A 14,735-nucleotide genomic window follows, 5' to 3' on the forward strand; every position below is an offset into this window, starting at 1 on the left:
CATTTACAACTGAAGAAGTCATTTTTGGATAATGAAATGTTTGGTGAAATACTAAAAATCTCAAGGTAAGAATTTTTATTAGCAGCGAATGGAGACAGGAGTCCAGCTTTCCTACACTTTTGATCCTATCCCAGTGTCTCTCCTCTGAATTTTGCCCATCAGTTTGGTAGGGGCAATATGAAAGTAATGCTTCCTTACAGAGGAACATCATTCATAATTTAGAAAGGAAATCTGTAAGCAAAGTATGATTTATTGTGAAGCAGTGTAAGTAGGACAGCTAGTGAGAGATGCACATGGAAAGTCCAAAATCTGTTGATTCTGCATGTTTAAGAACATACAGAAGGTGCGTTCTGAGAAATACAGAAACAACAATCAAGGAAAAATAAGCATCTATTATAAATTTGAAATATACGAATAGATGGTGAAAATTGCTTTCAATTTACTTATGCATTAAAACCTCAGCTCCAGAATTTCATTACTTAAGCATGGGGTACTTCTTCAATAGTTTTTAGAAACCAAATGAAAGAGAAAAAAAAAAAAAAAAAAGATGACAATCCTAACAATTGGAGCACTTTGAAAATATTTGGCTTTTTCTAGCATTTGACCAGCTCCATATGAAAAAAAAACGAACACAAAAAAGTATCTTTCAACATGTTCACAGTAATCAATATGTTGATATGGGAGCACAGTGACAACTGAAACCAAATTTTCCAGAATAGTTTAACAGGATCCCCAGAACAGCACTATAACACAACTCCGGGCAAACAGCAATGTCTAGATTGTAATATTCAATCAATTCAAAAATTTGGACTTACAGAAAAAAAAATAAAAGTGGTAATCCTGAAACTCTTAGGACATTCAGTAGAACAAAAAATGAAAATGCATAGAGAGAGTATTTAAAAATGGGTATATACTAGCATTTCTAGAGAATCTCAGTTCGTGTGCATTACTGTATCTATCAAGAATACAGTGAGGTCACTAATTGGAAACATACTGGACAAAACAAGTAGACGTATTCTATAAATGAAGGGAAACAGCTTTATCTTGTCTAGCCCACATACATTGACAACAGAATATTTTAAACACAAAGATGGAGTTAAAGAACAGAAACCAATTTAGGTAAGGAGCTCCTGAAAATGCAGATAAGCCATAGAGCGGGCAAACCAGTAAGGCCCTCCCTGCCAGGCTGTTTGCTAACGCCCTGTAGGAGTCATGCTGTAATTGCTGTCTGCTTGCTTTTTAAATAGAAATGTTTAATTGGTTGGGTTCCTTGTAGGCTGTTCTTACATTCCCCTGGAAAATGCTGTACACTGACAGACACAGGACGCCTCTGCAGAAGGTGCAGAGCTCTGACCTTCGTTCCTTTCAGAGAGAAGTGTGAGCTGGGCATTGGCACAATGACTGACATCAGGAGTAACATCCCACATGGAACTGGTAGGACTTCAGTGATACAGACAAAGGAAAACTGTCAGAAGGTGACACACTAGTTTTAACTCAAACTATGAAAAGGAAAGGTAGTCATTCACAATTGGAAATTCACAGTGCAAAAGGATTTGGGCAGACTTGGAATTTAAGCAGATAAGAGGGAAGTGGGTTCTAGGTAAAAATAAATAAAAACAAATAAAAAACTAGGTACACAAACATCAAATATGTTAGAAGAGTTTTAGGAAGTAATAAACAAAGAGCAGTAACATATGAGAATATTTTATATTAAGTAAGAGTTGTACCACTTTTTCTATGTTATCTAGTTTCCTTCTTTAAAGACAAGAAAGCAGCTCTATTGACACAGTACTTATGTGCAGGAGTCCCACTCCCACTGTCCAGTCAGCAAACAAGCAGATGGTGCCACCTCCATTTCTGTAGTTTGTCTCTTGCTCCTATAAAAGGCACAATCAGGTGTCTGGGAACATAATGCAACAAACACAAATAATATGTATTCATAATTCCATACTGACTAGGAATAGTAGAGAAAAAATGTAGGGACCTGAGAGTGTTCTGAAGTTGTTCAACAATGAGGCACCATGACAAGCACAGGAGGCATAAGAGATACTCCCACATGTGGCTGCCTGCAACCACAGGAGAGCAAACATCGCAGGGCCACACTGACACAGAACAGAAGACTCCAGCATGTACTGGATGCATGCATCATACATATCCTGGTGTCAACATCTGGGAGAAGCTCCATCTGGAGAACTGCCATAGCCTTCTGACTTCCAAGTGAGCATGAAGAACAACCAGCACTGAAGGACATCACTCACATGCTTCATGCAGAAATACCTCCATCCTGAGTGCTGAGGCAGGTCTGTACACTGGTTGACTGGCCCTTCTGAGGAGCTTCCAAGAAAACAAAACACCAAAATGTTGATTAATTATTGGTTAGGATAAGTAAATGCATTGATTGCATTGTAAGTCAGTTTTATTACTTTATCCTGAATTACCATTTTAACTGATAATGCTAGCAAAGAAGGCAGAACTGAGGCAGAAACTTTTTTTTTTCCAATTTTGAGAAAATGAATTTTTATATTTATCCATAATTACTTATGTGTATTTCAATCAACAGCAGGGGCTTCTGTCCTTAAGAGGTAATTGCTGTATCTGACTTACAACATGTAGATACTCACAATGTGAAATGGTTAGGTTGTTCCTATCTATAGAATATATTTGAAATGTGGGTTTAAGCTAGACACTTCTGCAAATGCAATATCCAGAAGGTACTCAGGAATTCTCTACAGAAACAAATCCTTAGCCTTCGACAAAGCGCCCTGTGTGTGACTGTGGCTAGTGACAGGTGTGGGACTCTGCCAGGAATGGAGCTGTGCGTGCCACTGCTGCTGCCAGTGCCCTGTGCATGCTCACAGAGTCATGGCTCGGTCTGCCAACAGCTCAGGGTGCTGAGAGATTAAGCAGGCCTCAGAACTGCATTCTGAAAACAACCTTCAGCTTTAAGTGGGAATACATTTAAAAAAAAATCATTTTAGTTATCCATTACTGATTTCCCCTAAATGACAGACTGCAATTAAAAGAAAAATAATGAGACTTGTGAGAATTTAAAACAAAGAGAAAGCTAACAGTCTCCTGTGCTGCTGGATGGTCAGTCCCTCCGCTAACATATCCCTGCAAGGATTACAGTCGCCTTGCATTTCAGAACACAGATCAGCACAAGAGATAAGCCTCTTTTTGTCTTATTCATGTCATGGAAACATTTCATTTCAAAGAAATTGTTCTGTTTTTTGGTGGTATGCGGGACTATCTGTGCTGAACTGCAAGTCATCAATATGATTTCATGTCAGGGTCTTTTCTTCAACATGATCCTGTGCCTATCAGTAAATCTGTGCTCCCTATCTCCTAGCCTGGGTCTCTTCCATTCTGGTTTGCACCTTTTTCCCTTCCTGGAGCAAACCGTGCTTCCCAGGAAGCACCATCCTGCACACATAGCCTTCAGATGAACACATGAGCCCAGAGAGAAGGGCAAGTAGGGTGTTCGAAAAAGAAACTGAAAATTTACAAAGCAGCTGCCAATTAGCCAGACCTTAATTCTGCAAATTTATTTAGGAAAAGGAATTAACATGAGCAAATGAGAATACCTCAGTGTTACAACAGAGTATATAAATGTCTAGCAATAGTCAAATAATTTGATCTTTAAATACAAAATAACCACATGAACACCTAATATACAGGTTTCATCTGAATACATATTTATTAGATAAATATTAGGTTGTCACATCATCTAACTACATACAGTTTTGCAAGACTAAAAATCACAATTATTTTTTCTGACCAGTTTAAAGTATGAAATGATTGCATTGTACTGTACATACAATGTACAAACAAAGACAATGGCCATTTTTGCGTGTTACGTCAGATTGTATTTTTTTTTTAATTCCCCTCTGATCGCGATATCAAAAATTGTACAAAGTATGAATTTGGTTACAATTTACTTTTTTTGTAATCCCCTTATTTTTCTTCATTATTTCTGTAGCACCCTAAAAATACACAGGTGATAGACTAGTACACGTAAGCTAAATATTACAAGTAGATAAAACAAAACAAAACGAAGGATCAGAGTATATTACAGAAGTGAAAGTGAAACGAATGCCGAGACTCCACAAACGCTAACAAACAGGATTCATTTTCCACATAAGATGGAGCTTCAAGCTTTTTTTTTTTTTCCTGCGAAATAAAAACAATGCACATTCCAAGGAAAATGAATGCATTTCTGTTAACATGTCTCTATTTGTCATTTACATATGTACAGATGTCCCTTGAGTCTCCGCTGCAGACATTGGCGTGTATCTGTCAGTCCTATAATAACGTCTTGCCAGCAGAACTGTAGATTTCTGTGGGTTCTTTCCCAGATGAACTTCCATAGGGAAACAATTAAAAAGTAAACAAACAAAAAAAGAAGAATAAAAATACTACTGGAATTTCATACAATAATTAAGCTTTAAAAGAAATGACTGTGATTACCCTATTTGCTAGGCTTTTTCTCTAAAATTTAATACGGCAGTGAACAGATAAAAAAATAACTAAATTTTCATTTAGAAGCATTTCCATACTGAATCTACTATACAGTACCTGATTTTAGCTGACATAGTTTTAAAACTGTCTCGTATGTCCAACATTTGGGAGATGGGTAAAAATCGTGTTTTCTCTCATAAGTTCTGCTTAGAAACCAAACGCTTCTCTAAGCTCCGACATGTCAACCATCCACTTTAATGCTCTATTACTGTACAAAGCAGATGCAAACACTGCTCCAAACGTATTGCTAATATCTATGTGGGTTTGTTTTTTTTTCCCTTTATTCTTTCCAGCAGGTACTTTCAGATGATACATTTTAAATACTACCAGTTAGCAAAAAGTCAATTCTTAACATACCTGGTTTAAAATACTAACGCTGTGTTTAAGAGAAAAGCAATTTCAGGTGACTAACTTAGCTGCTCAGGAAACAATGAAGAGTGGATTAAATAGAATCAATTAAAAAATCTGAGCAACCCATTCCATCTAGTACTGAGAAATGTTCTTTATTCCAAAACCTATGGCTTAAGAAACTTCCCCCGAAATGAAACAAAACAAAACCCTAAGGGCATAACGTCAGTTTATCATTCATCACCCCTGAAAATGACTTCAATACATATATGAACAATGCAGCAAAAATACAGGGGAAAACTACTACAGTAAAATGGCTACAAAACACATCTGTAACTGAAGAATGGTCTTTCCTAGTGTTGGCATGGCAGCAGCACCACACCACAACCATGTTACCGTGCATTATACCAAGGTATCTTTAATATTCTGCAGAGATCCTCTACAGGTTGTCAAGCCTACATAAGAAAAAAGACATTTCTAAGCAGAATAAAATGTACTATACTGTTTCCCTCCCCACCCACCAGCATCCCTTCGTGTTAGTGTGCCCAGCTCTGCAGGCTGGAACACCAGCACAGTGATATAAATACGGTACCTTACGTACTCGCTGCTTGCCTTAGTGCTTCTTCACCCGTTCAGACAGCTGCTCCTAGGTGTCCTGCTCACTGGGGCAAAGGGACAAAACTTCTGCTGTCACCAGCCCACAGGCACCACATGGGCAGGGAACATCAGTTGGTTGGGTGATGGGATTTTTGCCCTAGGCAATCACTTCTTACTGTGTTTCCATGACAGAGCTGGGCCCTGATTGTCCAGGTACTGTCTGACATATCATTTCATTCATCAGGTAAATGGTTATGAAGTTTGGGCTATTTTTCAAAAGAAAACAGGTTGGGGGGGGAGGGAGAGGAGCGGGAAAGGGGAAGAAAAAAAACCTCCCTTATTCTGTTAAAGAACCCTCAATGTTTTGTTGTTGTTTTTTTTTTTTTTTTTGTTAAAAAAGGACCCATATATTTTTTTCAGACAAGGTATTTAAAAACACCAGCAAAAGTATAATCAGATCATGAAAATGTTGAATATTATCAAAGACGATACTAAAATATTCACAAAGATATTTACAATAGCAATTCTTAAAATAATTGATTTTGCATAATGAACAGCGCCTTTCTTAAAAAAACTTGAAACAGGAAAAATATAAGTGTGGGACCATCTCTACATAATATGTTTGACAGATTCAATACTTCTACTGGAAAATAAAAGAACTAAACTGCCATTTCCTTTAATATCTACAGCAAGGTGCTGCTGACTAGCATATATATATCACGACGCATGTACAGCAGTAGTGGGAAATGTTAACAAAGAGCAAAATAAAACAAGAACTGCAAAGAATTTACAAACATGACTTTGGTGAGGAAAGCAAATCCAGAGTTGTAAGCACATAGCATGCCATTTACAGCTTGCAAACTGAACACAGAGGGCTAGGAAACTCTAGTCAAACAGATGGGAACAAACAAAATTTGTCTGGCACTTAAGTTTAAAATGTGTTGTGGCGAGCAAATAAAAGTTACTGGATTGGGTTTGGGATGAGGAAAGGAGTAGGTCAAATTTGCTTTAGTAATAAAAAGAAATTAACCAATAACTCCACAGTGGGCAAAAGCTGAAATGTTGCACCACGAGGGCAAAGTTGGCACACATGCACTTCTTACACAGCTACTGTACATAATTTATAAAAGAGAGAGAGAGAGACAAAGAGCACAGAAATGGGCACAGAAGCAATAGGAAGCTCATGCAGGAGAAGCAACCACACGAGAAGCACGGATCACAGGGGCAATACAGTGATTGTGGCATTAGGGTCTCTTGAGGGCAGCAGCAATCTACCAAGTCATTTTTCCTCCCCATGCCCTTTCCTTCATGAGAACAATTTCTTCCTGGTACCTAAGGTTTAAAAAAAGAAACCGAAGGAGGAGAAAAGAAAGCTTGAATTATTTGTAACAGTCATGAAAACAGAACGCAAAGCAAAATAAAAAAGAAGCTATGTCTATCCAATTTCAATGCCCCTCTTCAAGCTGATTATGAAAAATAATTATGCAGATTGTGATGTTACTCTCCCTCATCCTGCAACGATTTCCTATCTGCCTTTGACCTAGCTTGTCTTATTATGTGTTGTGCAACACACACAGTGATGCAAACGCTCAGGAAGCAAAGGCTGTAGGTTAATAATTGAGAGTTTTGGTTTGCATTCCCCCCTCCCTCTCTTTTCCATTCTGTATGAATTAAATGGCAAAAAGACCACTTACAACAATCTTGACAGTTGGGTGTCAACGCAGCCACAAACGGTAATGATTTGAAACCAAACCACAGAAAAACCCTAAACATTGAAAGTATTTTTATTTTTTCCATGTGCTTCCAATGTGTGTGTTTGAACAGAGGAATCCTTTGCAAAGAAGTGTTTAAGATTCCTGAACTTTTCTAAGTCCAAACACACGCGGCTGCGGCCTGGAGATGCTCAGGACTCCATTACTGACAACGTGTTTACTAAACTGCTGTCACCCTCTTGATGGGCTCGTATTTCTTCCCTACCTTTGCCATTTTACTGTACAATTTGTGCTTTCTGGAGCTTTGTTTGTGTTTTTGTTTTTTGTTTCGTGTGTGGCCAGAAAAATTACTCCAACACAAACTTGTGCTTGGAGAGGGACAGAGGAGAAGCAGAGTGGAGGGAGATGGTTTCAAAAAAATGGAAGAACATGCGTTGGAAGGACACTCTGAGACAGGTCAATTAAAGACAGTTCCATTTTGTTGCCTTTTCTTCCCTTGCCAAGATTTGTTTTTGCCAAGATACTTCACACTATGTTTATCACAGAACTCTCTCTCTATAGGATGAACAACAAACGGGGTTTCCAATAGCTGCACAACTGTCTGTGTTTTGTTGTGACGCATAGCATGGCGGACTCTGAGATTACTGCAGTTTTTTGTGTATTTTTTCTCCCGGCACTTTCACAGTTTTTGAAGCTGACAAAAGCAGTTCTGAGATGAAGAAAGCAGGGAGTGCACCACTGGATCAACTCGTGAGGTGTTTTTTTCTTCTTTTGTGGAAAAGGAGTGTTAAGATTCCTCGCTGTGCAGCCACACGTGTGAACAAGTGAAAGGGGTGGGGGAATACATGTGGGTTCAATTGTTCTCAAAGAGAGACAGAAGGTCATCATTGCTATTGCTTGGCAAATCAGGAGGATCCAGGTACGAAAGCAGCTCATCTGGATTTGTGAGTTCTGGAAGCAGCTATAAAATATAAAGATAAAAGGAAAATTACAGATAACAGAAATACAATTGTGAGAAAAAGGGATTAAAACACCATACATTCCGGGAAACTGGCTTTCATATACATATACTGAAATGAATCTGACAGCAGTAATGCTGCCTAACACCCTAAGGTGATGCAGTAGCCACTTGTTTGTGAAAGCCTGTATTACTCAACTTCCCCATCACAAAGCTTATCAATAAACAAAGTTTAATTCCTGCCTAGTGATGCTGATAAGACCTTCTTGATAAATGCCAGTTACGTAGGTTAGTTTCATATAGAACACTGAATGTAAACTTGAACCATGCAGTCATGTAAGACTTATTTGACCCTTAAAGTGGATCAACAAAGCCTGGTATATGTGACTGGCAGGCAGCAGTGTGGTGACTGCTTTAGGCCTGCATCCCTATGGAGCGAGGCTGCTGTGTCCACCCCTTCCTCATGCATGGACACACAGGCTGGGCAGTGAGCTGGACTGGAACTCACCAGATTTTGAAACTAACCCAGACCAAAAAAAGCCCCCAAATCAAAATTAAAAAACGCACTGAAAGTCCTAAGGAGGAGTAGGGGGCGGGGAGTGACAAGGCAGGCAGCTGACCTCCTTTTCTCTCTGTGGCAGTGACAGCTGATGGTAATTGGAAGTGCTTATTCAACTTCACCTTATGTGCATTTCAAGGTATTTTAAAGGGTCAGGGGCATAACACTCCAACCAACAGAAAATGCACTGATCTTCACAAGGTTTAAAATGTATCAAGATAAAAAGTTTTTTAACTTATGTTTTCACTAATGCTGTATTTCAAATAGAACTATTTTTTTTCCCAGGCATCACTCAGATTCTTTTTGATCTGACAAGTCACAAGCACACCTCAGCTACTGAGGGTTTTGTAAGAGGCAATGTTTTCTGGCTTATTCTGCAACTTAACCTAGTCTTGGTAAAAAGTAAAAGTATTTATCAACTGACAGGAAAGAGTTTGTAATAAGCTCCCTTTATATTCAGCATTGAGGCCAAGACAGAAAAACATGGAATAATTAAAAAAACATAAGTACAAGAAATGCATTTTAAATTGTTCTGTGTTTTCAAATACTATGAAAGTAAAATCTTGACTGCATCATGTTTAGCATACAAGTACTATATTTATATGCTTCTTATGCTGAAATGGATAAAGATATTTTTAAATAAGCTATACATGAAATGAAGAAGGAAGTTTATTACTTCCTAAGCATTATTAAAAAAAAAAAGAAAAAAAAAAGAAAGAAAAGTTTCATAAACAAAACATCCCTGAAGGAATGTTTTTCATAAAACACCTCCTCCTTTTATACACAGTTTTAACTGCTGTTGTCATACTGCTAGACTAAAGATATACAGCTTTTAAATGCATTTCACCTGCTAGCATAGTTTTCCGAGTATGTAGTATGGGACTAAAAGAAAACTGCGGCCTCACCATATGTTTAGAAAGTAACAAATGGTTGAATGTATCCCACAGATAGTCCAACTCAATTCTTAAAAAAATTAACGTAATGTGTCTGAGACTCATTCTTTTATACAGAGGATTGTTGTTTTTTTTTTAGAAAGGTGAAAGTTTAAAATAATACGCTCTTTAACAATTCTGTCTTCTGTATTTTGAGGGTATATTTCACATGATGAAGTAATGGCAAAAATTCAAGACTAGGATATTTCTAAGACTCCTCAAAAGAGAATCGTCCAGTTTTTGCTAGTTAAGGTATATTTTGACACAGTCTCAAGGAGAAAAAGGGTAAAGGGGAGGAAATTCTGAAAACAAGAAGAGCATTTCTGAATGCTGGGGTGCCTCCCTGCATGCAGGCCTGTGCAACACATGGCCCACGAGCCAGGAGCTGGCACTGTAGCTTGGCCGCTGGTGTGTGGGGATCCTCATGGCAGCCCCTTGCAGCAAGAGGCAAATCCAAGGACTCAGCTGGGTGCAGTGCTGAGCCAGGAGGGAAGGATTGGAGGGCTGAGATGGGCAGGCACTGTGAGGGTGTGTTGGACTTGTCAGAATTTAAAGAGTACACCCAGTGCTCCTGAAGTGATCCTGTAGTGCTCTCACCAGGCATCTGCGCCCCGTGCCTCTGCTGTGTGTGGTGTGAGTGTGGGTCATCTCCTTCTATAGGAGGTGTACCCTTCTGCCTGGTTAAGCACTGCAGTGAAGCACTAATGAATGACCCCGTCTATGCCAGTAGGCAGTGAGCCCAGCTGCCCACAATGCATTCCCCAGCTTGGTTCCAGCTCACAGACAGTGCTGCATGGTGCCTTGCTCTGCCTGGTTCCACAACAGTCACCAGTAACTAAACCTGCTGACATCATTCATCTGAGCATGACTGAGCTCACAGATATTTCTAATCTCTATGCTCTCCACACTGTGCAGCGCTTGCTTCACTAAGCTACAGCAATTTCAGTTTCAGCGTTGCACCAAATGCCTCCACCAGCGATACTCACAGTACTATAACATCTATTTTCTTTTCACTAAGGAACAATTGCCTGACCCATTACAATGTACAGGGTTACTTAAATACTTGAAGAAAAAATGAGATTTTTATTTCACCTACTGTTATTACTCATATGGCATCCTTAAGGGCTCAGACCTCCAGTTGCCACATGACCTGCAGCTCCTGAGAGATGTGCCATGGCCTTGCTGTGTGACAGACACAGCCTGGCTCCAGCACATGCACTGCTTACTGAGGGCTTCTCCCAGTGCCTGGAGCCTGCCTTCCCCTGCGAGGCTGCCTGATGGCACAGTGCTGTCATGAGACAGGGAACAGGCACGCACACAACAACAGCACAGACAGGTATAAACCTGAGGCACAGAGTGAACACTTCTCTCAGAAAAATACATTGTGCAGCAGACTTTGGACCAGACAGAAGATACAAGTACAGGAATGCATGACTTAAATGAAAATTCAACTCTAGTGCTAAGAAATATGACCTTTGGAAGGTGAGTGGTTGACCAGAGGGATGCCTCAGGTAGCTCACTCCCAGCACTAGCAGTGGGTGGCTGCAGACATTACTTCTGTCTTTAACACTAGGCTCATCTTCCTTTAGTCACATGCTGAGCTCAACCCTGGCTAAGGAGGCAGAAGACGTCCTTGTTCATTTGAAGCACCTGCATGGTATGGAGCAGGACATGTGCTGCTGAGTGTGGTGGCAGGGCCCAGAGCCAGGGATGGACGCCACTGCCAGGCACTGCAATGCCGAAGCTGAGCCAGCACACAGCTCAACGGGAACCATGTGGCCCGAGCCCGGCCCATGTGCAGCCGCCTCCTTCTAATCTGGAGGCTGCAGCGGCTCCAGGGCCTGGGCTCGTGCACACGAGTGCCTTCATCAGGCAGCGAGGGGATGGGAGATCTCTCTTCTGTGCACTTGACCTGTTGTCTCAAGGGAAACCTGCCTGCCTGCTATGAGGAGGACACGGCTGGCACGTCATATGGCTTAAAACAGAAGAGTTTCCACAGCAAGCCAGGAGCGCCCTGTCACCTCAGCTGCAGTGACTACGCCCATGTACCCAAGCATGAGACGATGGCATGTGCTGTGGAAGCGGCTCCCCGTCCCCGAACCCACCCCGCCCTCCCGCCGCCATGTCAAGCACACGCTATGGCAGGCAGATGATAGTATGACACAGACTTACATCCAGCGAGGGCTCCGGCATGTCAGGTGCTCCCTGTCCACCAGCCTGACCCTCTAAGGCTGAGGAGGGATTAAAGGTCAGGTCACTGTGTGGATGGTTGCCAGAAGCGGCTGGGGGCGGCTGCCGGGACTGCTGGCTGGGAGGCCCGCTGTGATGTAATGGCTGCCCTGACTGGCTGCTGGGGTGAGGGACGTGCAAACCTTGCTGCATGGAAGTATGGGACTGATCAGTGCTGCCGGGATGAGGGATCTGCGGAGGAGGAAAAAAGCAGGAAAAGAAAGTGAGGCCACAAGGTACAGTGCTCGCCGTGCCTGACTCTGTAACCGCATGTTAAAAGGAAACAACGAAAATGAATTAAAAAGACCAAAAAAAAGAAAAAAAAAAAGAAAAAAAAAAAAAAAAGAAAAAAAGCGTAATTGGAAAAGAAAGCTCCATATCCCAATGCTGGAGGAAATGTTTGGCTTTTTGGAGGTCACTTGCAAAGGGAAATAAACACACTGGGTTTGTGCTGCTGCATTTGCTTTGCTGTAATGTGGGAAGCTGTGGCTGAAGGTGCAAATCAAGCAGCCCATGGAGTTGAGGGGGGCTGATGGTGCTGCTCAGCATGAGCCAGGCAGATGCACTGCCCTTGAAAAATTTCAAGAATGAATGGAGAATTTGTTGAATAATAATCCCTGTGCCAGCAAAATGATTAACTGAGAAAATACTTAAGTTCTACTCAGATTCCTTATCGGGCAGCTTCCCTGACATTGCTACCTATTCTTGTTTCAGCTTGTTACAAACATCTGGCAAATGCCAGCCCTTCCTACGCCTTCCTCTATTTTATTTTCATCCATCTTTTCAGAATACAGCATCCCTTTTAAGGGATTTTCTTAGCTGATGGTTGAAAAAACCAAGCTCCTCAGCCACCCATAGAGCTGCTGGAGGTGGCCGCATACCTGGTGACACCCTGTGAAGTACAACACATTATTTTAAATTAAGCAAAGATCATGCAACAGAATGCATTTTTATTTTCACATGGGCAAGTTCTCTACCAAAACCTTTGTATTTTCTAGGATTTCAATGGGGAATAACCTACCAAACCACATGCATCTTCTAAACCCTATTATGGAAGAATGGAGGAAAAAATCTCTCTCACATTACAGAGAAGCAACAAAAATGCACAAACCCATGCTACATGTCATCTTTAATGCTCGTGGACTCTTTGGGACTTGACCATGGTGCCATGAGAAAAATGAGTGTGAATGCCTTAAAATTGTTTCATGTTAATTGGGTATATGGAGAAGCAAAAAATGTAAACATTTTTTGAGAAATGCTACATTGCCACACAGTGGAGCTGAAACAAAAGAACAGATACGTACAACAACAGCATGAAATTCATCCAGCCAAGCCAACAGAAACTGGCAAAATGCTATGTCACATGTCAGCATTGACCCTTTCATAACACAGTAAACTACAAGGCTATTTTAACCTTAATCTTCACTTTTGGAAAGCAAAAGGGAGGTTATTACAAAATTAATATTCCAAGATATTAAGGAAAAAAATATCACAGAAACAAGCATTTTATAAAGAAACATTTTTCCACTCGCAAGAAAACTGACATCTGAACAGTGATACAATGGGACACTCAAACTCAGCTACATGGAGGTCCTTTTCAATAGTTTGGCAGTAGGAATGTTGGTGGAAATTAGCAGGATTCTATATGTAAAGTGTTTTTGTGTCTCTTTCCTATATGAGACTTTAAAATAACTATTGCAAAGTACTGTTGCACACTCTTCTTTCCATTAGTGTCATAATTTGACTACCTGGAAGATATTCTGTAACATTATTGTTGTTACCTTAGAGGTAAACTTGTACAAAATCCACCCAAAGACCACAGTTTAATGTAAATGAATCCGCAGCCTAAGACTTTGCAACAGTCCAAGTGAAAGTAGCTGCCTGTCCAAATAGTATCGTTTCCTTCTTCGTTCACTGAGAACACGTGCAACAGAAACTGTGCAAAGTAAGAAAGCTTAATAGTAACAAAAAGTAAAGAGCAATTAAAGACAGTGTTGCTGAAGCGGGAAAGTTGTTTCCAGAAAATACAACAAAATCGGATCATCTTGAAAATTCCCTCAGATTTATCCCCCAAATGCACATGGCAAGGGTCACACTGGTGTGCTTATAGAAGTAATTATTTTAAAAAAAGAGGCATTCATATGTTTTCAGATATACTTCAGAACAGATAAGCAGGTTAGAAATTTTATACATTATGTTTCCATATACTAACATTATATAAATGTTTTGTTGATAAAGCAGTATCTTGAGCAGAGACAACTGTTGGACAGGGACCCATTGCTCATTATAAGATGAGGGTTATCATTATCTTAAATAGCCAGCACAGCTTCAAAATCCACCTGATGGCATTCATCAAGGCCTACCTGGGACAGAGTAAATGCTCAGGACTATTTTTCTGTCTTTATTCAGCTGAGTAATGATGAATTAACTACCACTGGTGTAAAAACACTCTAAACGATACGACACATGGGTCTCCAACTCATGTCTGCAACTTGCACTGGTTTTATTTCAAAAGCACTAACTTACATTAGGAATGCTTAGTCAACAAAGTTGCCACTGCTTACATAGCAAGGTAATTCAGAGTTGTTTTTAGGAGTGTAAACTGTGGCACTCTTAAAACATTTACAATCTGTAAAAGTAAAGCTTATAGCTGACACAACTACATCTTCTGTTTAATAGCATAAAACCACAATTCTTTATGAGTCAGTCTAAGAGTGACCTCTAGGAGTGCTGAGATGAACAGCAACAAAGCTTGCCAACTGCAGAATGATATTCCTTTCATCTCAGGAGAAAATTAATAGTGAAAAAAAAGATCATTAGGTTAAGTCAATTGTTTATATATCTCTCCACTACGGAGGTCACAGACTCACCAACTCTTGGAG

General features: G+C 40.3%; 1 protein-coding gene across 1 annotated transcript in view; it reads right to left on the minus strand.

Annotated features, from left to right (window-relative positions):
- Positions 1-8,028: 8,028 nt before the first annotated feature.
- Positions 8,029-14,735, minus strand: part of ZMIZ1 (zinc finger MIZ-type containing 1) — a gene marked incomplete at both ends in the record, with an annotated part of 147,721 nt that continues 141,014 nt past the window's right edge. Inside the window, 2 exons of the mRNA XM_079535895.1 lie at positions 8,029-8,136; positions 11,797-12,045. Coding sequence (XP_079392021.1) covers positions 8,029-8,136; positions 11,797-12,045 — 357 coding nt within the window. The remainder of the gene's footprint in view (positions 8,137-11,796; positions 12,046-14,735) is intronic.

Source organism: Tetrao urogallus (assembly GCF_951394365.1).
Source record: "Tetrao urogallus genome assembly, chromosome: 5".
Classification (NCBI taxonomy): domain Eukaryota; kingdom Metazoa; phylum Chordata; class Aves; order Galliformes; family Phasianidae; genus Tetrao; species Tetrao urogallus.